Genomic DNA, 25,872 nt, shown 5'->3' with positions numbered 1-25,872 from the left:
ACGGGGGGGACAGGAAGCCAGAGCAGGCCGGTGCGTGTTTCTTGATCAACACGATAGTACTGTAGGTAACTCGAAACTGCAGGTGCGGAGAGGAGTTGTGACACAAGTTTGATATGTACCTCAGTGTCAGCGGCCCCAGTGAAGCGAAGCACTTGATACGGAGAGGATGGGAAAGAATGCAAACCATCGTCCTGTCGGATAAGGAAATGTTAAAAACACAGCGCAGTAGATATCCCTTCTTTCATCTGTCTGTTTTTCCGATGCAGGGGTGGCTGTGTTTATTAAACTAAAAACTTCTCTCCAATGGATTTGCTGCACAGAGTCGTCTCGCGGCTTCAAACGGCCTTGTATTCTTTGATTTTAGGAACTGCTTTTCCATCTGTTTCCTTTTATTACTTCCAAGCAAAACCCAGTCTATCCTTCCCTGTTATTTGCAGATTAATTTCCTCCCTCTCTCCCTTCACCATTCTCTCATTATTGTGGATCACCGTGAATGTTTGTGAAGGCTGTCATCGGTTCGGCTCGGGCTGATCCCATTAGCGCTTACTAAAAGGAGGAGAAAATACGTATTTATTTCTTTTTTTGTTTCATCTTAGTAACACGAAAAAAAGGAAAGTCGCGTAATGAAAACGGGTCATTAAACCCATTACTCACTCACCTCCTGCAACGCAAAAGACCCCAAAATGTCAATTGTGTCTTCGAAAGCATTGCTTAATTTAGGAAGGGGAATAAAATAAAAACTACATTTACATTGTGCGTTTAGTATGCAGCTCAGAAAAGCCATTTGGACAAAGCGGGAAACAATCTGCTGACTTTAATTTAGCCGACACGTTATTAAATTAAAGAAAGCTTCTGTTCCATTTATTTGCAGTGCGACTCATAATGATATTAGGCTGCTGTTAATATGATCTTGTACGTCAGTGACCCAGTGCGGATGCCTCCTCGCCCGCCCGCCTGCTCTCCCGCTGTGTGCCGCACCGACTCCGGCCATCTACAGTGGCAAGGAGACTGTATGGAAATCAGAGAAGTTAAAAATAAATAAATAAATAAAAATATCCCAAAGCGCTTGTCCTGTAGACTGCAAATAAATAATTGTGACAGGGCAATCTCTGGGCTGTTATAATTACAAGATGCTCTCGGGACACTGTGAGCCACACATGAACTGACAGCTTGTGGAGTGAGAGTGAATTGCTGGAGTTGTGTTACTGAAGTAATTGACAAAGAGCAATCCAAGCTGAGGGCGCTGTGTGTTTGGGGGGCTGGTGGGGGGGCTCAGCTCTGTTCGCTCTCCTAAATGGATGACTTTTTCACTCTTTTTTTTCTTTTTATTAGCCTTTCTCTCAAGTTCCCGTTTAAAACTCCCCTTTGCAGCAGCCTGTATAACTCCGCAGCACGGCCTTATTGTGTGTGTGTGTGTGTGTGTGTTTGTGTGCGTGTGTGTGATTGCGCTTTTTCATAATGTTATTCATGAACAGAAACCCCCGCTGGAATCTGGGAGGCAGACGTGATTGTCAGATTCAGTTCTCCTCACCTCCCGTCTCCGTTGCATTGCTCTTCTGTCGAAACAAACTAATAAACTTTAGCTTTTAGTTTTTTTGCTTTTAATTAAAACGTGACTCCCATGTAGCAGTCAAAAGCAGTTTTTTTTCCAAGTCTAAGACAGGCCTGCTTAACTTTTTGTGCAGCATGCCCACCAACACCCACACCCTTCATTATAAAGTTTTAATCAAACCTGACTTTCACTGAGGAACCCGAGCCTGTCCCAATGTAGAGTTCTGCCATTATTTCATTACATAATATATTATTTTCCTCATGCGTGCCTTTTCTACAATACCAGGACTGAAATTAGAGAATTTCACAATGGTAAGTTTTAATTGGGGGCAGGTGAACTACTGCTGTAACACAATAGGTTACAGGTTGTCTGTTCTGTCTGCACTGCAGGATCACAGTTCACAATGAAGGTGTTAGTCTAATTATTGGCCATATCTGCACTGACAGAAGGTTAATTTGGATTTGGATGTTGAAGAAATATTTTATAATACAAATACTACATTTGAGCAAGCTAACGTTTAACTGTGGATATAGATGAAGGGAGTGGGAGTGGAATGGTCTAAGAGTCACATTAAGGCTTTTTAGAGAGCATTGTTTTCAGTAATTATGCTAAATTATGCATGAGAATTTTAATTCGCCATCAAATTAGGGTTACATTTAGGTCTAAGCTAGGTTGGGGTTAGAGATCCCAATAAACATAAGCTTCTATTAAGTTTTAGGTTGTTTTTCTACTGACCTAACTGCATCTGATGTAGATGTATATGGTTCTAACTTTGCTGGTGGCTTGGGTTGAGGTCAGGTGACTTACTGATGCATAACAACTTGTTACAGTCAAACAGCAAACGATGAAGGATTGCTCTCTTGCTCTCTTTCCAGATTATCGTTTTCCTCTGCTACGGCATTATGCTCAACAAATGGGTTCTCCAGACCTACCAGCCCGACTTCATGAAGAGCCCCTTGGTGTACCACCCTGGGCACCGGGCGCAAGTGTGGCGCTTCTTCAGCTACATGTTCATGCATGTTGGGTAAGAGAAGGAACCTTCTGCCCCGAACATCTGAGGCACACGTTGATGTCAAATTTAGGCGTGTCTGCTCTCTCGGTTTGTTTGTATGTGTCGTGTCATAACGTTCTTTTTTGTGTTATTATGCTTGTATGCCGTGCACCGTTTTCCAGGATTATAAGAGCTGTGACAGCTGATTTAAACCCTAACCAGAGTCTCGTTGGCCCGCAGGCTGGAGCAGCTGGGGTTCAACGCCCTCCTGCAGCTGATGATCGGGGTGCCGCTGGAGATGGTGCACGGCATCGTCCGCATCAGCCTCCTCTACATGGCCGGCGTGGTAGCAGGTGAGCCTGGGGACAGTGCGGCCTTTTGTGCAGGTCCCCCGTGTGAGACCTAAAGCACCGTGCTACACTTCCTGTCTAACCTTTGTGAAGATCCCCAACCCCCCTGCCCTTTGGTTCTAAGCGACTTTACTCTTCGGAACTCAGAGCAGGAAATGTGACTGTGTGCCTCTAATGAACTGCTTTAATGAACTCCCAAACAACTCGGTCATCAGATTTTGCCAGTCAGGTTAAGGTGCTTGAGCTTGACCGTGCTTTGTTTCCAGCGAATGTGTGTCTGCAGTAGCCAATGGTGTTTAAGTCTTAAAGTTTTCTGAGACAAGAGGATGCTCTAGGAAACCTTGCAGTTGAGAGTCAGTTGTTTGGCAAAACTCATGACATGTTAGGTGGGGAGTGTAGACCACAATGTGGAAGAAAAAGTGCTTGTCTGAGTGGCTCGTTTCATTAGTCCCATTATTGCAGCCGTTTCTGAAACATTTTCTGCTAAAGTGGGCTGCGTTTTCAAACCACTTAAAGTAACTGTCAGTTCTCCGACGTGTGTGTAGCACGCTAAGCGATGACAATTCAGCTGTCAGGTTGTTGGTGCCAGATAGAAGTGACAATAAAAACTGCTCGTGCATCTCCAGCCTAAAGACATTAGCCTGCTGTTAACATGGCCCTGTACACTTCTGATGGCCACACAAAACAACCAAGTCAACAGATGAAAACAGCAGCGCACGGTCAGTGATTTTCCTCTAACTCTCCGGGCTTTATCAGACTCCCAGCATCCTTCACTGCAAGACTCTTTAACAATAGCGTATAACCGCAAAGCACTTGTCTTTTCTACTTGTAAACCAATCATTTTGCCTGGGCAGCCACTGAGCTCCCATAATTACCAGAAGCTTACTTGAGACCGGGGTCCATCGAGACCTGAGTCTGACCTGGCATGCAAACAACTAATTATCAGCGATCATCAGCAGGCAAGTGCATTGATGAAAAATGGGGTGTTAATGACCAGATGCAACACAGAAGCAGTCGGTGATTGTATTTTATCCTGTGTGTTTGTTACACACTTAACAGGCACAGGTGCTACATAATTTCCTGCAAGGACTTGACACTGTTTCCCTTAGTAGCACCCTTAGATGTGAAGGCAGGGTCTTACTGCATTGAACAGCTCAACACGAAATGGATTAGTCCACTTCCACTTGACCCTGACGCAGCTTCCCTGCTAGCTTTCCTTGGGAGGGTTGATCATCCCACTGCTTGAGATCTCTAGAGAAATTTTCAATACACTCGGCTTGTTCTTCTGTGCCGTTTCTATGCCGTCTGCCACTCATCGTGTGCCATAAGCCGCCGACTCAGATCGTGCGTGCCGGACACTTGACATGTGACGGATGTGTGCTGGCGTCTCCCCTCACAACAACTTCCTCTCCTTTGATCCCCACAAAAAATGAGAGCATAGCCCCCTTCCTCTTCCCTCGATTGACAAAGCTGGTATAATTCCCCTGGAGGTGATGATAACCCATTTATTTTGACTGTTGCACCGCACAGCGCCTTGTGATGAGAGATTCGGCATTCCTGCTTGTATTTTTGATTTCCATTTTCAGTTTTTGTCTTAACTGATTGCTTTCAAGCTTGAGGTTTTTAGCAGCATGAAGGGATTAGTGCTGAGTGTTTGCATGGCTCTATGTCTCCTCTCTCCGTGGTGCTTTACACAATTAGAGACGGGAGCAAGTGTGTTACAGATGGACAGTAACTGCTGGACAGTAAAGGGGTCCACTGTATTGTATCGCGTTTGACTCCAACTGCATTTACTCACTTATCAAATGTCTCCTCCAATGTGCGCTTCTCTCTGCGACTGTTCTTTGTCTTTTTAAGTAATCAGAGATAGTTTCCAAAATAAGGTTTATTGAAGATAATCACCAGGAAAGATCCAAGTGAAGAGCAATTCCCCATGATTTTTGTTTTTGTTTGTTTGTTTATTTGTAATGAAGAAACGACTCGCATACACAGGAAATTAGTAATTTGATTCCCCCCACGCTCCCCCAAAAATCATAAAATCATAAAATCATCAGGGATTCTTTAAAGAGCGTCGCCGATTCGTGAGCCACCGACGCCCTGCCTGATTGAGCTGTGCAGCTCCACGGCCCAGCTCGATAGGAATCCGAGAGGGACCGTGTGGTGGGCTGCGATCGATGGTGCAGCCGGCTGAGCGCAGTGAATACTAAAGAGCCGGGAAATGGAGTGTTTAAGGTGTAATGATCAGAGACGCGTGCGCCCAATTAAGAGGTCAAGTGATGCTGAGGGGAAGAGCAGCAGACGGAGGCGGGGAGTGGGGGAGGCAGGAGTCTGCAAGTGGTAGAGGGGGAAGCAGCCTGTCATCATGTAGGCTAACCAGACCTCATCCGATACAGAAAGCACCCTTTGCCTGTTCTCCACACTCTCTCGCTCGTATACTAAAAGGGATACAGAGAGACGAGTGTTTTCTAAAGCCCACCCAGGTCTTGCATGTGTCCTGTCCTGTCCTGAGAGCCCCGCAGAGAGAGTCCCACACGCACACCACGGAGTCTCGTCTCCTGCTGCTCTCGCACAAGCGGCCAGCTTGCAATTGTTTGAGTTTATTCGCAGGGAGCGTGTGTCGAGCAGAGCAGTAAACAAGTGCACTGGCCAGCTCTGCCGAGCAGGAGCAGCTGTAATTGGCACGTCTTCTGGGCTTACTCCATTAACCACACACCCCCAGCCAGACAGCAGAAACACAGATCTGCACTGAAGGCTTTCTCATGGAAAATTAGTCCATTATTGATAAAGTAAGAAGGGGCTGGGGACCATTCATTTCATTACAGCGATAAGAAACTGTGTTTGATTTCAGGACGGGAGACTCAAGTCGTCTTCTTCTGTTGTGGGTTTGTAGAGACTCAAGTGGACTACTTTCCTTTCTGTTGAGAGTTGTACTTAAACACACTTCCTTTGTGTGAACATAGCACTGAGGCTACAGTGCGTTCAGACATGTTCTTCTCTCTCTCTCGCTCTCCCTTTCTTGCAATAATGCAATACGAACTAGTGATAAACAGAACTAATCTGTATCAACCAAATAGCACATGAATTCATAAAAACAATAAACTAATCAAGTAGTATAATCTCACAATTAGAGAATTAGAGAGATAATCAATCTGTATCACAAAAATAGCTAGAAAGGTTAAAAATAGCACTTAGGTCAGGGTTACGGTTCTTCACCTGCAATCCTCTGAGTTCTAGAAACCCGTTCGCTGCATTCTTATTTCCCTATGATAATGAGAGCGGTACCTCGGGACCCGATTACCATAATTTGATCAAACTCTGTGCTCGTTTTCTGCTGCAATCTGAAATTTACGAACCAGTGCAGTATTGTACATTTTAGTCACATTCTGGTTTATTTACATGATTATGGTGTGTTGATTTTTGTGTGTTTGCTTATTTATGAGGGCTGGGACTTTGCTTTACTTTCCCGTTTCTTTACAGAGCTGTAGAACCTTATCGTTCCCAATCACGGAGGCTGCTGTAAAACCGTCTGGGGATTTGGCTCACGGAGCTGGAGGGAGTTACAGCGAAACCCCACTGTAGTTGCACTGAAGTCTTGTTGTTTTATGCATGTTCTGTCAACAGATCTTAGGACAGCCTAATAAATATTACACACGGACAATGATTAATTAATGATTCATGACTGATTTTGGTGTTAAAAAAAACCATCTACCCCATCAACAAGTGATGACAAGAAGGTTCAGAACTTGGAAGTGAAATTCCTTTTGCTAAATGGAAAAGTCACTCTCGCTGGTACAGATTCAAACCACAGCATCGCGTCTCCTACCTCCAGTTATCTTTGTGGCTCATGTTGTTTCGAAGAACGTTTTTCAGAAATGCTTAACAAATGCAACATGATTCATCCCCTATATCCAGAGGGCTCGGCATCATAACACTGTGTGATGGGAGCTTGTTCTGCTGCTCCTTTTTGCAGTTCTGTCGGTTGCCAGTGGATTCTCTGGGCTTGTATTGAGAGTCTTTACAAAATGTATACTTCTAATGCTACAAACCACTTGACCTGCCTGCAGTGTATTTCACACCGTAACTTACCTGCTACGGCTCACAGCTAGACAGAGTCGTCTGCCAAGGTCTCAGCTCCTGAGAGCAGTGCTGTCTTACTTCAGACAATACAGAGGTAATGACGGCCCTCCAAGCAACTGTGGAAGAGCTGAAGCCAGTTCAATTAGAGAAAATCAGTAACTTACTTACTGGTATTGACGCGGGTAAAGGAAAACCGCCAGAACCCGACAGGAAACGGATTAGTGAGAGTGTTCCCCAGCATAAGCCAGCGGTGCCATGACTTTTCCCTGGTTGAAGCAGTACTCCAATAAACACCAGCCCTCGCAAGTCACCCACGCAAGCTTTGTTTTTTAAAGATACCGACAACAAAAGGGGGAAAACATGTAATGTCGAGGAAGAATGTTTTCAAGCCCCATCTAAAGGAAGACTCTTATACAATCTGCAAAGTGTCTGCAAGTGTTTGCAGGGGTAAACTAATACCCAACCCCAGACGAATGGAAACTGTTCAGAGAGTGAAAATCTCATGCTGTTCCTCTAGGTTCTGTCTTTGATGACACATTCAAATCAAAATCTAAACCCCTTTGCTACTCTAACCCTCAGCCTTAGCCTTGTGCTTGTAGTCAATATCAGGTCTAACAGGAAGCATAAAACTCCGCTTTCCTGTGGGATTCGATTACAGTTCACTGCAAAAGTTCCTCTCATTGTTTGAAAGCATGTCTTGTGATAATGATCAATTACTTAAGCAGTTTTAAGAGCTGGTTTGGCCAAAACCTGCTTAAGGATTGGATTACAAGGTTTGGCATTTGACTAATTCACCACAGTTCTGGTTTACAATTAGGACCACATTTCAGTTCCAGCGTCCATACCATTTAGTCACCAGGACCATGCTTCGGTAGAGGCAGATGGTGTGGTATTATTTAGCTTTGGTCGTCTTTTTAGTCATGCATGCAAATTCCACCGCTTTTCTAGGCAGAGAGCAAATTGGCCCACCTGGTTGGCTGTCCAACAGGGGCTTCTTTTCCCCTTTCTTGTTCGCGTTCAGTAAGGGTTTAAATACAGTACGGTAGCTTGATGGAGCCTCACTCCTGCTAAACACATCCTGAGAAACTGTGCAAATCCTGTTAGTAGTCGGTGCACACTCTGTACTCCGGCTGTGCCCTTCTCCACAGTGACTGTGAATCGGGGACACGAGACGGTGTTTGTTAGAAAATAAGAGCGCAGTTGGAGCCGGCAAGCCGCGCATTATAGGGAGAGTCTGTGCAAAAACGCTCTCTAATGAAGCATCACTCAACAAGCCGGTAAACTCATTGTTTGAAACCTTTTGATACTGTTTGAAGACTGTACACTGCAGAAGAACGGAGCTTCAATAATTAATCGCTTCTTTGCTTGTGTATTTGATTAATTTTGCTTTGTACTCAGGCAATAAATGTACCCTTTTGTAATATTTAGTGCCTCTGAGAGCAGGATTAACACACCGCAGTCTGTAGCCACAGAATCGATATGTTCATTCACACAATAGGAGAAAGCTCGGTTTTCATTTTAAACAGAACTGATTTTTTTGTCCCCCCCCTGAATTCCATTATGTCATGCAATTCATGTACAGTACACGCTCAGTCAAAAGAGGCATCATATTGAGTATTTTCTTAGACGTCTACAGTATGTAACGTCCTGCGATCGATATAACTGATTAAAGGATACTGTAGGATTATTAAATCTTCAGATTTAGCAGCATTGTATTGATTTTTGCAGCAGTACACTTCTACTGTAGAAATGTAGACAACGCATGTGTTTAGGCCTTGTGTCTGGCATTTCGAATGCAGTACAACACTGTTTTACACTTAAGCAGTCTACAACGCAAAGATTCCCTCAGGCTGTTCCTCACGAGCCCCGAGGCACTTGGGCCGCACTTTTATGTTAGCCTACTTCGCTTTCTGTGGTGGTGTGTTTCATGTGTTTCAAAAAGAAAAGGAAAGTCTGGTCAGGGGGTTATAGATCCTAGTGGAGTGAGTGCAGAACATGGATGCTTAACCCGAGACTGCAACGTAGACGCCATTTACAGGACACAGGGTTTTCCTTTCACAGAAGTGTTGAAATATACTCTACCTTGGCTTCATCATCTGCAGCCTGTGGCTCAGTCCACGGCCAGACGAAGGCTTTCCAAACATAAGAAAGTGTCCAATCGAGAGGAGGCCATTCGCCCCGTCGTGCTCTTTTGGTGTCCATTAATAACCAAGTGATCCAAGGATCCTATCCAGTCTGTTTTTGAATGTTCCCAAATTGTCGCTTCAACCACATCGCTGGGGAGTTTGTTCAGATTGTGATGACTCTCTGTGTGAAGAAGTGTCTCCCGTTTTCTTCCCACCCAGCTTCTGTCTTCAGCCGTGCATAGCTGACTTGCTCCTGAAGACCTCCTGATTTCATCCTTGCATCTTATGAGGTTTTCTTGTGAAAGAGACAGAGGAAGAAGGAGAGCAAATGGATGAAGTGGAGGATAATTACATAATGATAATGATAATATGCTTGTACTGGCCAATCCTTGCTCACTGATTGACTATTCAATGGTCAGCTTGAGTGTAGCAGTGGGGTGGCAGTGAGGACAGTAGACGGAATGGGCGTGGCTCTTAGGTACAACAGCTAGACCTACTCTAATGCCATGTATCAGGTCTGAGGTACAGATGGACCAGAAATGTCATCCAGTGGGAAAGCCAGCCGTTGCCCATGATTATCACACCTGCGAGGAACACAATTGAGCACGGAAATGTCAGGGAATATTAGAGATGACGTGAGGGGGGGGCGCGGCGGCTCTGTCTCTGTCTCTGTTATTATTCTGTGCCAGGCAGACACTGGGCAGAAGTGTGACCCCAGCTGAGGGTCACCTATTGTTCAGAGAATCCCCCCAGGGCTATAATAGTAACAGGCGATGATTGCAGCTCAGATCCAGTCATCGTCTCCTGCCTGAACCGCATGTTTTATATATAGACAGAGAGAGAGAGATTAATAAGAGATTGATGTTAAAAATAGGAATCCAGTTCTCATTAGTCCCCTCAGCCCCCGAGATGTCCCGCCGTCCTTATTCAAACACGTCTGCAATGCGTCTCTGTTGTATTTGGCTGCGGACACGGGGGTGGTAAAATGGTCGTGACTGGACTGTGACATTTTTAAAGGGATTCCTGGGGAAACACTGCGCCTGGATTTCTTCATTTGTGAGGATGGGCTGTGAAAGCGATAGTTTCCAGTATTTTATCAAATCCTCCATTAAAATCAAAGGGAGCGATTTCACACTGTTGACTTCAAAAGGCTAACTTCCCTCCCCCCCGTCGAGTTGGTGTCCTCAGCTCCTACACAGCCCGTTCCCGACCAAGCCTCAGGGATCGACGAGGCAAACTCATTTATCGCCCAGCTCTGTATTGTGACTCCCAGTTCTCCCGGATGGTCAATATCTCTCTCTGCTTGACCTCTCAGCTGACCCCAAGGATATTTCTTAGTTCCATCCAGGATTGGTTTTATGGAATATACGCTACTTAATTTATAAAAGGAAAAGAAAAAAGAAAAAAAACCTACAATCCTGTCGTTCTCCCTTATTTCCATATTTTGGCTTTTGATGTACGGAGCTAACCTTTTCAGAAAAATGGCCCCAGGCGCCGAGGGAGCCGAGACGGCACAGTAATATTAATAAGAGACAATATTCCTAAGATTGAAAACCCTAAAATACAGACGGGCTCTATTGTAAGAGCCACTTTTGCCTGAGAAAAATGTATGAGAACCCGAAGATCAAACAAGAATGAGAGAGTACCTACAGTATTCTTTCAGAGAAACAGATTTTTTCATTGTTGCGGTTGTCAAAATGAGCTCATTGTAATGGAAAAAGGAAATAACGGGCTCTTTCTGGTATAGACGTCAGTCGTCACATGGCATTAGTACCTGTGACTCTCCAGCCACCCCTCAAGCTATTAGAGTCTGAAGACATCAGTTCCTGGACTTTCATTACAAATCTGCAGAGTAAGAAAAGCAAAATCAAGACGGGCTATTGATTTAAAGGCTTCCTGTGACTGAGTATCGATCCCGGCCCCCGGCCCCGAGAACAGCCCGCGGCATCACCCAGCCCCGAGAAGCCTGGAGTCTGGAGATGAGAGCGGTGGGTTATAAAGATTAATTACACCGCGCTCATGAAGATTAATAACACTGAACTACCCCAGATTAATTACACACCTCAGACTTATTGCGGCGCGACAGCTAAATTAAGCTGAATGGGGGAGAATAAATAAATAAATAACTTCAGATTGTTTTCACTCTCACAACTCTTAAGAGTAAACTTTTTCCTCCTCTCCACTCCCCTATAAGGAGGATGCTCTTTATTTCACTTAGTTTATTATCTTATTCTCTCCGTTGCTCCTCGTAGCTCCCATGCCAGAGGAAGGCAACAGGGCCTGGACTCAGTGCAGCCCCCACCCGGCCACCTGGCCCACCTGACACAACGCAGGCAGGTCCTGTAATGAAACTGTAGACGGGGAAACGCATCACGTTCGGTGACTCGTGGCTGGAGGATATTGTGACAGGATGCGCTGTATAAATCACAGAGGTGTAGAAGGTGAGGAGAGAGAGAGAGAGAGAGAGAGAGAATGAATGCAGGCCTCTCACGGCCAGATATTGAGCAGTGCCGGGGCAGCGTAAATCAGCACAGAGGTGCTACCAGGGCAACTCCATCCATCGCTGCTGTGCCCTGAAACCTTGGGAAGCAGAGATGGAAATTAAAACAGAGTGGCGCGGGGTGAGAGCAATCGGGCTGACGTCTCGCCGGCTCCCTTCTCGCAGTCTGCAGTTCCCCCCCGGCCACACTGGGGCTCAGCAGCACCAGAGGTCTACAGATGAAGTGGTTTGTCAACGCACTCTGCACGTCTTTGTTCCTGAGTGTGAGGTGATTTGATGCTTAACATATACTCTGATGTGCGTTGTATTAGTAGCAATAGTAGAGGTAAAACAACCCCACAAACAGAAGCAAAAGAATAAGTTTCACTGTTTGCTGTTGTCTTGGGTGCTTTCAGTTCACCCTTACCTCAGTGTGTTGGCAAGCACATGTAAGAAAGTTATTATTTCAATCTACAGATGTCATGGGCAACGTACAGGAGTTCATAGTAGTGCCATGATTTAGTTCCCCCCCACCCCCAGATTATTTTTGCCCCTAAGAGAAGACACAAAGAAAAGTCAGGGGTCTATCACAAAGCTCTGGGATATCAATTCCACACCTGTGCCCAGACTCTCTCAGTTTACTGGTCCTCTCTCCCGGAGCATGTTCCCTGGCCCCTGAGTCGCTCTGCCACTTCCCAGATGTTTACGGCACACCTTCCCTAAATCAGCGAGACAAATCCGGTGTTTGATTACAAAAGGAGCTCGCGCTGGTCCCCATCGAGGGTACGGGCAGCCGCAGTAAATCTCCAGCTAACAGCAGTGCCGGCCCGCCTGATTGCAGTGGGATGGGAGGCTGGGAGCGCGGCGCTGGGATAATTACAGACCTGCTCAGGGAAGATAAATGGTTGAGCCGGCTGTGAAGGCATGGTGCCCCCGGGGGGGGGGGTGGAATCCACCACAGGCTGTCTCTGGAGAATAGGGCGCAGTTTTAGTACACAGGTGCCCAGTGCGGTGCAGGCATTGCGTAGTTGTGGTTATAGGGTGACTGCGGGCTTCTCTGTGTGTACAGTGAAGCTTTCTGTGGGTTAAATAGATGTGCATCCAGAAGGTACTGCAGATCTCTGGGGCAAAAGAGACTGTAAATTACAGCACTTGAAGAAGGCACCAGTCCCTGTGACAAGAGTCCTCTCCTTTGCGTGAAGCGTCTGTGAAATTAAAAATTTAACTGAACATATATATATATATATATATATATATATATATATATATATATGTGTGTTTGCATGTGTGTTGGCTGAATTGAGATTTGATTTAGGTTTCCTTGGTGTTTTTTATTTATGTATATAGCTAGGCTACAGCATGCATGTTTTACTGAGCTGTTTTCAAGGCTGTTCTGTTTTGTGTGTCACTGGCGTGTTTGTAAGGCAGTCGTGGGTGTGAGCGCCACACATTCTGCTGGAGGTCGTGTTGTTTGTGTAGCTTAGACTGCTGCAGCGCTTGTTATTGTCAGAGTAAAACACAGTCAGCCTAAATCACACACACACACACACACACACACACAGACTGCGATTTTTTAGAAAGACATCTGTCTCCGCTCCCCCTTCATATTCTTCTGTTCTTTTCTCCTTTCTTTGTCATTCGTTTTCAATTTTTCAGCTATTGTGAACGCGTCCCAGTCGGTTTTGAAAATAATTCATTCCACTCAGAATAAATCTCTGGTTAGAGTAGCAAATCAAGTAGACTGAAAAGGGGAAGAAGAAAAGGAATTTGGTCAATAAAAGGGTGCAGAGTTTGACAGTGTTGTAACATTCACAATCCTCCCATTCCTTTCAGAGTTCTCCTCGGCACCAACATGTTATAAAACACAATTCAATTCACATCGTGCAGCCTAAACACACAGCATTGCCTTCGATACACCCTCACCTCATAAGGATCGAACCAACGATTACAAATAAATACATGTCTGTCTCCAGATAAGCTGCCTCTTTTCCACAACCTGCCTCTAGATACAAATTGAGGCGTCTTTGATCTCTGAGTTTAATAATAATGTACTCTGGGGTATTCCACAACTGCATACGGAGGAAGGGAAAAAGAGTGAAAAAGATCCGTTTCAAATGCTCTCTAAGCACCATCCTGTTCAGAAGTGAAGCCCCTTCCATGTCTGCCCCCTACAGTTGCTCTGTAAACATGCAGCACGGAGCGCATGTCTCGAGGACATTATTGATTTTCCTGCGCTGCCCCCAGTTTGCCCGGGAAGCATAAATATTATCATATTTCATCTCCGTTGGCAGATTTAGAAATAGCTTTGTTATAGGAAAAAAAAATCCAGTGCAGGAGAAAGAAAAGGAGGAGGTGGGGAGACAGGAGGCGTTGTTTTAAACCTGCTTCATAGCTTTGTGGTCACCGGTAGTCCTATCGATTTCCTTCACAGCTAATGAGAACTGCCACATGTTCTCAACGATCACCTGCAGTATTAATGTCTTGAAACCAAAGGCCAAAAATTGAAAATAAAATGGTAATAATAATGTGAGGGAAACAGCTGGGGAGAAGACAATACAGCCTGTTCTCCTTCACTGTAATCCCTCCTTCACTAGCCTTCTGGTATCTCTCAGGTGCTTCTGCATAATGATACTGGAGGCACTGATGAGCAAGTTCAGATCTCAGAGAGCTGCACGTCCCTGAGGGGAGCTGTCCGTCTGTCCGAAATAATCTCCCATGACCAAAACAAAACCTTAATTTTGAACGTGGCTGTCTTAATTTTAAAGTTAGCGTTTGTAATTACTTTAGTGCGCGTTGGGTTTTGTTTCCAGAAAACGAAGAACAGAAGTCATCCTCACACTCTGGTTGTGTTGCTGTAGCTGGTCTTTCCCACTGATGTATTTATGTGGTGAATGGACAGCTCCTCTGGGGCAGGACGGTCGAGTCCCCGGTCGTGAGCTCTGTGCTGAGACTGTACTGTAAGCGCTCGTTAGTCAGCCGGGGGGAGGGGGGATGGGTGATGCTATGCTGATGTGGCACATCTTGCCCCATTGATTCAGATCTGGAAGCTGCCACAACAGAGGGGTGCCCGTGAGGCGTGTGGCAGCCACCACCAAGACGAGTATTTATAGGCCGCATCCTGTAATAATAACGTTAAATCACTCGCAAAGGGGATGGGCCGGGGCTGGAGACAGCAGGCATAAATCTCCCATCTAAACCCTGTCCCCCACCTCCCTCTCCTCGCCTCAAGAGTTGTGGTTCAGTAGGACCAGCCGAGCTGCAACCAGCGTACAGATGAGGATATATCAAAAGTGATGGGCTATCTGCATCCACAGGGACTATTTGTGTTTTGTTTTTTTATGGGCTTTTTTTTTTTATCTCTCCGCTGCACATAATTTACCCGAGTCTCGTGTGCAACAGCTCTGTCTTTCTTCTCTTCTACCAACTGGGTTGTGATCAGACATAAACCTCAAACTGGTAGCCCCATTTAGTTTAGGTTAAAGTTATTTATCTATCTATAGATATATTTATTTTCTTCTTCTGGTGTATCCATGGCCTCCTGTCCTTTAATGCTGTTGGCTAGTGTGCTCTCAATGTCAAATGAAAAACGCATTCTGTTCGAGGCGAATTGAGCAAAGGGCAGCCAGTTGTGAGTGTACTGTACCCCTGGCTGCTGTCGGACCAGGAGATGTGTGGCAGTGTTGTTCGGAGGGGGGAGCTCAACGGTGAATCGAAATCACGACGAGTCTATACTCAGAACAGCGCTACACATCCCAACGGGTAACCTGAAGCTTTAGCCCCAAGAGAACCATTTACTAAATACTCGCTACATTGTTTATCATCTGTTTTTCCCCTACATTGGGCTTGGGCAGTATCATTGTGTCAAGATGCTATCAATCTGCAAGGCACTTTGATAATGTAAAAGCATTTTTTTTTAGTAAATGAGGTTGGGATGTAATGCTCCCAGTGGACTGACTGATGGTCAATATATCTCTAAGCTCTGCTCCATTCCCCACAGACACGCGGGCTCCATAGGTCCCAGCATAATGAGTCGAGACCTTTTCCCTTTCTTGGGTCACCTGCAAACATTTTTCATTTGTTCCCATCTGATTGATGGAGAGGGAGGCGATTGGAAGCCGGAGAACATTGCCGTGGTCTTTTGGAATGAAAAAAAACAACACCCCCTCCACCCCCAACAACATCAAAAACAACAACATCAACTCTGTGTTCCCTCTCTACCTTCCTTTCAGCATTTCCACTAAACCCGACATGTGTTTCATGTTCTCTTGTTGTTCATTTAACGCCCACACAGCTGTAGAGGTAATTGGATACTACCGTGGTCTCCCTGAGAGTGCCTGTAATTGGGCCAGCGTGGGAGTGGGCCAGGTAGTGGATAAACCTGTGACCTTCAGACCCTTAAGAACATAAGAACATAAGAAAGTTTAGAAACGAGAGGAGGCCATTCGACCCATCGTGCTCGTTTGGTGTCCATTAATAACTAAGTGATCCAAGGATCCTATCCAGTCTGTTTTTGAATTTTCCCAAATTGTCTCTTCAGCCACATCGCTGGGGAGTTTGTTCAGATTGTGACGCCTCTGTGTGAAGAAGTGTCTCCTGTTTTCTGTCTTGAATGCCTTGAAGCCCAATTTCCATTTGTGTCCCCGGGTGCGTGTGTCCCTGCTGATGTGGAAAAGCTCCTCTGGTTTGATGTGGTCGATGCCCTTCATGATTTTGAAGACTTGGATCAAGTCCCCACGTAGTCTCCTCTGTTCCAGGGTGAAAAGGTTCAGTTCCTCAGTCTCTCAGTAGGACATTCCCTTCAGACCTGGAATAAGTCTGGTTGCTCTCCTCTGAACTGCCTCTAGAGCAGCAATATCTTTCTTGAAGTGTGGAGCCCAGAACTGTCCACAGTATCCAGATGAGCTCTAACTAGTGCATTGTACAGTCTGAACATCACTGCCCTTGTTCTCAATTCTACACTTTTGACAATATACCCTAACATCCTGTTTGCCTTTTTTATTGCTTCCCCATATTGTTTGGATGGAGAGAGTGAGCAGTCCACGTAGACTCCTAGGTCTTTCTCATGCGTTACTTCATCTAGATCTATACCTCCCATAGTGTCATTATAGTGGACATTTTTGTTACCTGCATGTAATACCTTACACTTGTCCACATTGAATTTCATCTGCCAGGTGTCGGCCCACAACTGAATATTATCTAAGTCCCTTTGAATAGCCTGTGCTGCCAAGATTGTATCTTCAGGTTCTGTGATGAACCTCTCAGCCTGCGTAACGATTTGGGAGGCTTCAGGCCGTCTCTGCGCTGGTTTTCCTTAACACTCTCTGCAGCCAATGCCCCACTTCAAAGTGTCTTGAACAATCAGTTGGCTTTCTGACCTGGGAACCAGTGGGGAAGAAAATGTGGCCTGTTTTCCTCTTGCGTGTAATTCAATGTTGGGGGGGTATTTTGGATTAGCCAGAACATAGTCTTCATGGTCTATATTGGACTCTAGCCTCCAGTTAAGCCTTTCTGATCTGCTAGAGAATACCACAAGATGTTACTTCTCTTGAATCGAAACAGAGAGAGAAGCGAAACTATCTTTAGCTTCTCTTGTGGCAGCAACATCATTGTCCAAAGACTCACATCGTTCTGGGTTTACTGAACGGACTCAATATCCCTCATATTAAGATGATGCACTGCCATTTAAGATGGCATCGCTGGAGCCGGTCTGACAGAAGCCGAGTCCCGCGATGCATTACATTCTCTTCCCATCTTTTAACATGAACGGAAATAAAGTGGGAATAAAGTGTGTGCCACAGCGCCAGGCAATCAATTAGCCAGCGCCATCATTACGCCAAGTCTTTGTGTTTGTGTCACACGTGAAATATGGCCCTGCATTGCAGTGATCAAGCAGTGGCTTCGCTACCTTCTCATGTCACACAGCAGGCCTGTGGGAGTGAACGTAGGAGTGGAGTGGCCGGCGAGCCCATCCCCAGACAGGGAATAACCCTCCAGAGACCACCTTGGTATCTGGAATCCTTAGGAATGAATATCAGTTGAAGTTGTATTCGTAGGTTTGGTTTCTTTTCATTTTACGAGGCCAAAGGTCTGATTGTCCGAACAGAACCTACCAGAGACAGCTGGCACTGGCAGTACACACATTACACACAATACACACAGTACAAATTGTACACACTGTACACACAGACAGAGATGTCTGCCATCTTCACTCTCCTTGAGAAAACACACAGAGAGATACTGTAGATTTCTTTGTGCTTTGTAAATAAATCAAATCATGTGCTTTCTCTTTTTTCCGCGTCGTCTTCTTTCTCTATTGGCCTGGAAGAGGACACAGTGAGAGCAGGAGTGCTGACGAGGGCAAATGCTGGCGCTTTATACATTATGAATGGGAACTCCTCAGTAAAGGGTACAGAAACACAGGTTTTAAACTTGAATTATACACTTCCATAAGGGAAATTATGTTGGTTATAAAATATATACAGGTATAAAATATAAAACAGTGAAAGCAATATAATTCAAAGTTAATGAAATCGGGCTGAACTACCAGCAAGCAAAATTACAAAAAAAAGAGAGAATGTAAGAAGATATTATATTACATAAGGTATATGCCATTGTTCTTTGATCGACTTAAAGTTTTGTTTTCATTATGATTTATATATTATTATTATTATTATTATTATTATTATTATTATTATTTCTTGGCAGACGCCCTTATCCAGGGCGACTTACAACATAAGTGCAAACAAAGTGCAAAAATACAGAGAAGTACACTAATACAAATCAAGACACAATTCAATTGAAGAATTACAAAAGTGCAGTAGTATAATTGATATAAAATACAAAGCATGTATCGTAGTTCAGAGAGGTCGAAATCTGTTTGTCTGTCTGTGAGGCGGTGCAATGCCCTGTTTGGTGTGTGGTCTTTGCATGGCTCTTGGATGCACTAGGCCGCCTCTCTCTCTCTCTCTCTCTCTCTCTCTCTCTCTCTCTCTCTCTCTCTCTCTCTCTTGCTGTGTCACACTGTGCCCTGGATTCCTGCATCCCGGCTGCAGAGGCCAGGGACTGGCAGAAGGACCAGCGAAGCATGAGGGCTGTACCTGGAGCAGACAGGGCCCCGCTCAAAAGAGTCTCCTGCGACTCACTCAGGCTTTATTGTGGTGGGGATTAAAAAACAATAAATAAATAAATAACTCATTAGAGGAGTTAATTAAGTGCTACAGCTGCAGTTCGCGGCTCTTCAGGGCTCAGTCTTGGCACGGGGGCTGGTGATGACAGCGAGTGTCCTGCCAGCGAGGAACGCCGGCAGTCATTTGCGCTGTACTGTCATCCGTGCCGCTCTGTCTCTGAGATGAACTGTCCAGCGTAAAAAGTGCAGACACAGGATGCCAAGAACTGAGATTTTAGGATTATGCGCTCCAGTGGAATGACTTAGAAAAACGTAATGCCGTTCTCGTAGTGGGTATGGCCTAATCGATAGACTGGTGAGGAACGCCTTTCTCAATTTGAGTCCCCTGCTCTGATCGTCTTTTCCACTTCCCCGACATGGGATTCAACTTCAAAACCGTGCCATTTTCTGGTAGTCCTACCTTAACCAGATTCAATTATAGATAAGAGTTTAAAAAAAGCTTGTATTGTGGAGTTTGCAGACATCTGTCTTCTTAGTCCAGAGTATGTCGGTGTTATATGTGAATAACTCTCACAAAGTTATGGAGGGTTGGAGACCTGTAACTTTAAAACTAATTTTCTAACAATTATGGTGTTAATAGAATAAACGCTAATGTAGTCAGTGTGAATCTCAGATCACCCTGGATGTTAGTCAAACGACAATGAATTAATAATCTCGCTCATATCTTATTTACGCGGTTGATTAATAAATATTCATGGAAAGTTGTGCGGTTAAAAAAGTGATGTCAGTGGGCAGGCTGTAGCGAGAAGGAGACGTTCTTTTGAGGGCTCAGATGTGGCTCTTTTTTATAATACCCCAGAGAGAAATAAATAAACTCATCAGCTTGTGGAAACTGAGATTTATCTGTTGAAAAATTACCTGCTGAAATTGATATGTGAAGTAGTAGTAGTAGAAGAAGAAGAAACACATATTTATTCATACTCGCGCTGTTTGGCTGTCACTACCCTGACAAATGTGAGGCGGCTTTCGGTGCTTTGAAGCATGCCTGTCCGTCTTGTGAAGCACGTTTTTCCAGAGAGCTACTGATGACATTAAATGACCAGATATAGAGCGCTGAGTCAGAGATTTTTCTTTCTTTTGGTGCTATGCCCACAGTATAGCAGGAGATAATTACCTTAAAAGAAAAAAGAAAAGAAATGTTCAATAAAAAAAGAAGGCAATAGACGGAAAACCTTATTTTAAATTATATTAGGCTATTGTGATCCATCAGCATTATATGAATAAGATCTCTTAGTCAAAGGCGAGTATAAGAGAGCAGTTTTTTCCTCTTAAGAACCTCAATACCTTGCTAATTAGCATGTGAAGCACAGACAGTTAGTGTCAGGTGGACGGGAGATATGGAGCCTTAAAGAAAACTAAGTCATTAAAAACCCCAGATAGAGTTTGTGTGGTGGTGCATTCACATCCATTCACACATCATCAGCTCGGTGCCTTGGGGAGAGCCAATACCCCATAAAAAACATGCATACTTCCATTATAGCTTATTGTATAAGTCCCAGGGTGGCACAGAAATAGAATTTGCGCAGTTCTTGTCGTTACAGGCTTGAGAGATGTAATACGAGAGTGTGTAATCTAGCCGGCTTTCGTGGTTTTGTGAGCTTTAGCTTGCCCTCGTGGTGTGCGCCCCTAACTCGTAATATGACATCACTTCCTGTAATAAAACAAACGCTCCGACAGCTCCAACATTGTAAATGATGATGTCAATGGTCACACTAGAATGTCGATGTCCTCTACAGTGAGGGAAAAAAGTATTTGATCCCCTGCTGATTTTGTATGTTTGCCCACTGACAAAAAATGATCAGTCTATAATTTTAATGGTAGGTGTATTTTAACAGTGAGAGACAGAATAACAACAAAAAAATCCAGAAAAACGCATTTCAAAAAAGTTATATATTGATTTGCATGTTAATGAGGGAAATAAGTATTTGACCCCTTCGACTTAGTACTTCGTGGCAAAACACTTGTTGGCAATCACAGAGGTCAGACGTTTCTTGTAGTTGGCCACCAGGTTTGCACACATCTCAGGAGGGATTTTGTCCCACTCCTCTTTGCAGATCCTCTCCAAGTCATTAAGGTTTCGAGGCTGACGTTTGGCAACTCGAACCTTCAGCTCCCTCCACAGATTTTCTATGGGATTAAGGTCTGGAGACTGGCTAGGCCACTCCAGGACCTTAATGTGCTTCTTCTTGAGCCACTCCTTTGTTGCCTTGGCTGTGTGTTTTGGGTCATTGTCATGCTGGAATACCCATCCACGACCCATTTTCAATGCCCTGGCTGAGGGAAGGAGGTTCTCACCCTAGATTTGATGGTACCTGGCCCCGTCCATCGTCCCTTTGATGTGGTGCAGTTGTCCTGTCCCCTTAGCAGAAAAACACCCCCAAAGCATAATGTTTCCACCTCCATGTTTGACGGTGAGGATGGTGTTCTTGGGGTCATTCCTCCTCCTCCAAACACGGCGAGTTGAGTTGATGGCAAAGAGCTCGATCTTGGTCTCATCTGACCACAACACTTTCACCCAGTTCTCCTCTGAATCATTCAGATGTTCATTGGCAAACTTCAGACGGGCCTGTACATGTGCTTTCTTGAGCAGGGGGACCTCGCGGGCGCTGCAGGATTTCAGTCCTTCACGGCGTAGTGTGTTACCAATTGTATTCTTGGTGACTATGGTCCCAGCTGCCTTGAGATCATTAACAAGATCCTCCCATGTAGTTCTGGGCTGATTCCTCACCGTTCTCATGATCATTGAAACTCCGCGAGGTGAGATCTTGCATGGAGCCCCAGACCGAGGGAGACTGACAGTTATTTTGTGTTTCTTCCATTTGTGAATAATCGCACCAACTTTTGTCACCTTCTCACCAAGCTGCTTGGCGATGGTCTTGTAGCCCATTCCAGCCTCGTGTAGGTCTACAGTCTTGTCCCTGACATCCTTGGACAGCTCTTTGGTCTTGGCCATGGTGGAGAGTTTGGAATCTGATTGATTGATTGCTTCTGTGGACAGGTGTCTTTTATACAGGTAACGAGCTGAGATTAGGAGCGCTCCCTTTAAGAGAGTGCTCCTAATCTCAGCTCGTTACCCATATAAAAACACCTGGGAGCCAGAAATCTTGCTGATTGATAAGGGTTCAAATACGTATTTCCCTCATTAACATGTAAATCAATTTATATTTTTTTGAAATGTGTTTTTCTGGATTTTGTTGTTGTTATTCTGTCTCACTGTTAAAATACACCTACCATTAAAATGATAGACTGACCATTTCTTTGTCAGTGGGCAAACGTACAAAATCAGCAGGGGATCAAATACTTTTTTCCCTCACTGTATTCCAAATGTAGGCTAGCATTAAAGGGGGAAGGAGGCCATCCATGGAATACAATAAATTATTTAAAAAAATCTAACTATTTGAGGAAAATGTTTTTTAATTTAATCAATTCAGTTGGATTGTGTTTTTCGATTTGCTGAGAATACAGCTCTGAAAGCAGGCGTGTGTCAGATTCCATGATGTCACTCCTTGGGGACTGAATGCAGAAGAGTCGTCTGACAGCTGTCTTTAAGAGCCTTCAAGTCTCTCCTTTATTTTACGGCATTGATTTCCAGATGGATGAGAATTCAATTCGGTCCGGGTCTATTTTCATACAAGCTTGTCTTTATTTACGGCGCACACGGGGACAGATTAAGTGAGTCACCTTACTGCCAAAAGTTTCCAGTGTGAATTATGTAAAGCTGTGGGACCAGAGAGATGGCAGTAAAGCAGGGATAATAGCCAAAGTTTCAATTAAAATACAGTGTAGCTGTACCAAAACCAAATCATAAAAACCCCACTCGATAATGCTTCTGTGTTAATGGTCTGGTCAGTCGACTGAGGCCGACACACTTTAATCTGTGTCGTCTGCATCTCTTCCGTGGTGCTAGAAAGCCAGTCGAAAACCAACCAACCAACCAAACATAGAAACACGTTCACTTAAAGCATAATTCTTCAGACTTTCAATTCAATAGTAAGGCTACCGTGTAGACATGTTTACTTTTCCCCTTGTAAATAAATGTCTTGTAGAGTTACCACTGTGCAAATGAGCAGTGCAAGGTGCGTTTGAGCCGAGATTATTGAAATCTCCTCCGCTGACTGCACTGTCACAGTGCATTCGAAACTGCAGAGTTTATCTTGCGCTCCTGCTCTCTAAGTCGTGTTGGCAGGGAAACATTCTGGTCCCACGTGGAATTCGCAAAAGCAAAGCTTTGTCATAATGAAAGTTGAATGAAAGAAACTGGGATGACATTCCCATCTTCTGAAACATGAGGACATATCCCCAGCTCTCAACTGTCTCTGCTCTGCCGTTCACTAGAAAGTCGTTTGAAAATGAAGTTGTGAAGACTTTATTTATTTTGTGGTTGTCGTTTCTGCGATGAATGTTGAGAGCAGTGCCTGCTGTAAACCCGTGTTTTACCCTGACAAATACACAGTTTTGCTTAAGCAGAATGGATGCACAGAAAGCCCCATCTCTGCTCTGTGAAGTGCACTCCCTGTGACATTATGTCGGCAGAGCTGGTTGGCACATTTGTAAATCATTTACAGTTGTGCTTCAAAACACACAAATGTGCATGGGCAGCTGCTGAAATGTATATATGTTTTATACTGCAGCTGGTTGTAGCCATGAGCCCTTTATTCTTGGTTACATAAAGTGAAATACACTGTGCGTGTGTGCAGGCGAGTCTCCCCAGCGCTCGGACAGACAGAGTGAAATGGCTCTTCAAACGGACTCCGGTCTCGCGGTGAAGTCAGGGCTTGTGAAAGATTAGACATCGAAGAATGAGTGTGGACTGACTGAAACCTCATCACGTCCAACTGTGCTGCATACAATACATTCACACCTTCCCAGTGAGGGAGCATGTGATTAGTTTAGGGTGGCGAGTGCATACCAAATTTGTACCCATCTATGTATCCCAAGGTGACCCTAATTTGCGTGTCTAATTCTGCCCAGTTAAGCCGTCCCGAGGTTTAACAGAGCTGCTCTGTGGGCATGATTGAACAATGGCGTCCCTTTTGTTTTGGTCACCACTATCAAGCCGTGTAAGCGTTGCTGTGCCTAATTGGTTTAAAAAGCATGAAAGCGTCTGTAATAAGTAACAAGCAGCTTTTCATTGTTGTGTTATTTGTTTAACTGCGGCCCCCAGGCCTCGCGCTGTCGGGCCTCTCCTTGTCACAGGCTGACCCTCGTGATCACGAGGGTCAGCCTGTGACAAGGAGAGGCCCGACGGCACGAGGCCTGGGGGCCACGTACTCCTGTTGGTAAGCAACCTGTTAGTAACTTCCGAATTACAGCCTGATGGGTATGTCTTGTCAGTCTCAGCATTGTCTTTCGTACGAGCCACTGAGGAGGACGAAACGCCACCTGAGGATCCGCACAACGACAGCGGCCCCGGCACGTTGTTCAAAAGCCTCATTTACATGACGGTTGTGTACACGTGTCCGCTAAGCCACGAGTACATGCTTACACGGATGGAGCTGCGGGTGCCGGGATGACGGAGATTAAATTCCAGCACAACAATCGCAAATGCGTGGTTACCGATCGGGTCGAGCAGAAGTAAGCAAGTACGGCGGCTCCGTGTATTCAGGAAAATTAATAGGACTTTAATCCCCCTTATTATAAGCACAGAGCGTGATCCGTATCAGCTTACACAGCTAGTAAACCGCGGCTCTGATCCTCAATTAGCCAGCTTATAATCACAGGGAAGTTTTATGCATTGCAAATTGTCACAAAAAAAGCTTTTTCTATTACCAGTGACTGGTACTAACAATAATGTGCCGACTGAAGTCAAGGGAAGGTTTGTGTTACCTGACAGTTTAAAACCTGTATTCAGGAGTATTTGGGAAATTCCCCCTATGTATGTGCTGAACACAACCCTCAGAGTTTAGCTTAGTTTAGCTTTTTCCTCCCCCTCACAATTTCCCTCTTATACGAACACTGAACCCGACCTCAGACTTCAGCAGCGTTTGCCGACACGGTACAGACAGGGCGACGTTGTGCTTCTCCTGTGAAGCACGAGCCCGGCTTCAGACTCCCGCCACGAGGAAAGTTTCTCCTCGAATGGAGCCCATCGGGATTCGGCAGCTGCTGAGCGCGGAGGGCCGAGACAAACTCTCCCGGATGCCTCTGCCTCTCTCTCCCATCGCTCTTTGTTAGGCATGAACCACAATCTCCCATTCCTGGGTCAGTGTTGCCTTGGAAACAGGAGGAAAGGAATGGTGCATTTATTCTGTAAACAGTGTGATGGCACATAACTGACACACACTACATCCGAGCAGCCGGAGCTTCTAGCACTTTGGCAAACTCATCCTTTAAAACCAGCTCTCCGGCTCTCCGTTGCCTGGAATGGAAATTCCCGCTGTATATTACTTGAAAAGGGCATTCTCGTGAAATCATCTGTCTTCGTCCCCAGAGTGGACTCCTATTTTAAATTACAAAGTACATTTCCTCCTACTCGGCTCACATGTTCATCCAGAGTTTTATTAAAGCAGGAACACTTGGTTTCTGGGGAAAGAAACCCCATTAAGACCGGTTTGTTCTGTCTGGGCTCTTTATATCAAAGAACAGAAGCGCGCACATGTTCTCCTCACAGGCCAGATGGCCTTTGGGTTGTTTTGTGTATCTGGCCTACATTATTTCGGTTTTCATTTTCAGTTTAATTTTTTTTAGGAACATGGAACCTTCCTCACTGCAGTGTACAGGGCCCGGAGAGTCCAAGGCCTGGCCTGCTTTGGACTTGGCCCACCTGCACATCTGTCTCAGAGAGAACAGTTGCTCAGACACTGAAAGAGGGCCAATCGTAGAGTTCCTGTTGTTCCAAAAGACACTGGAGTCTAACGCCTTCTTCAGGTGGGGGATTTAGTACATCACGTTATGTCTAAAAGTGAATCGGCAGCTGGTTGCTGTTTAGACAGCTGAAGCAATCAAAGCAGATACAGGGAGACGTATGCAGTAATTAAGGGTTATTTACACTAGTGCTAGTAAACACGCACCAGAAAGACATGCACAGACTGTCTCCTATACATAAACAGTGTCCATTAGCATTGCTTGTTTATGTAAGGAGAACAAGGCTACCACATATGGTGCTATAAAC

General features: G+C 45.0%; 1 protein-coding gene across 2 annotated transcripts in view; it reads left to right on the top strand.

Annotated features, from left to right (window-relative positions):
- rhbdl1 (rhomboid, veinlet-like 1 (Drosophila)) overlaps positions 1-25,872 on the top strand; it is a 63,119-nt gene that overhangs the window by 24,761 nt on the left and 12,486 nt on the right. For both annotated transcript variants that reach the window (XM_066689036.1, XM_066689034.1), the window contains exons 4-5: positions 2,428-2,576; positions 2,784-2,896. In XM_066689036.1, coding sequence (XP_066545133.1) covers positions 2,428-2,576; positions 2,784-2,896 — 262 coding nt within the window. The remainder of the gene's footprint in view (positions 1-2,427; positions 2,577-2,783; positions 2,897-25,872) is intronic.

The sequence above is a fragment of the Amia ocellicauda genome, chromosome 17 (genome assembly GCF_036373705.1).
Source record: "Amia ocellicauda isolate fAmiCal2 chromosome 17, fAmiCal2.hap1, whole genome shotgun sequence".
NCBI lineage: Eukaryota > Metazoa > Chordata > Actinopteri > Amiiformes > Amiidae > Amia > Amia ocellicauda.
The sequence above is the reverse complement of the archived record's forward strand: the minus strand, read 5'-3'. Positions and strand labels throughout refer to the sequence as shown.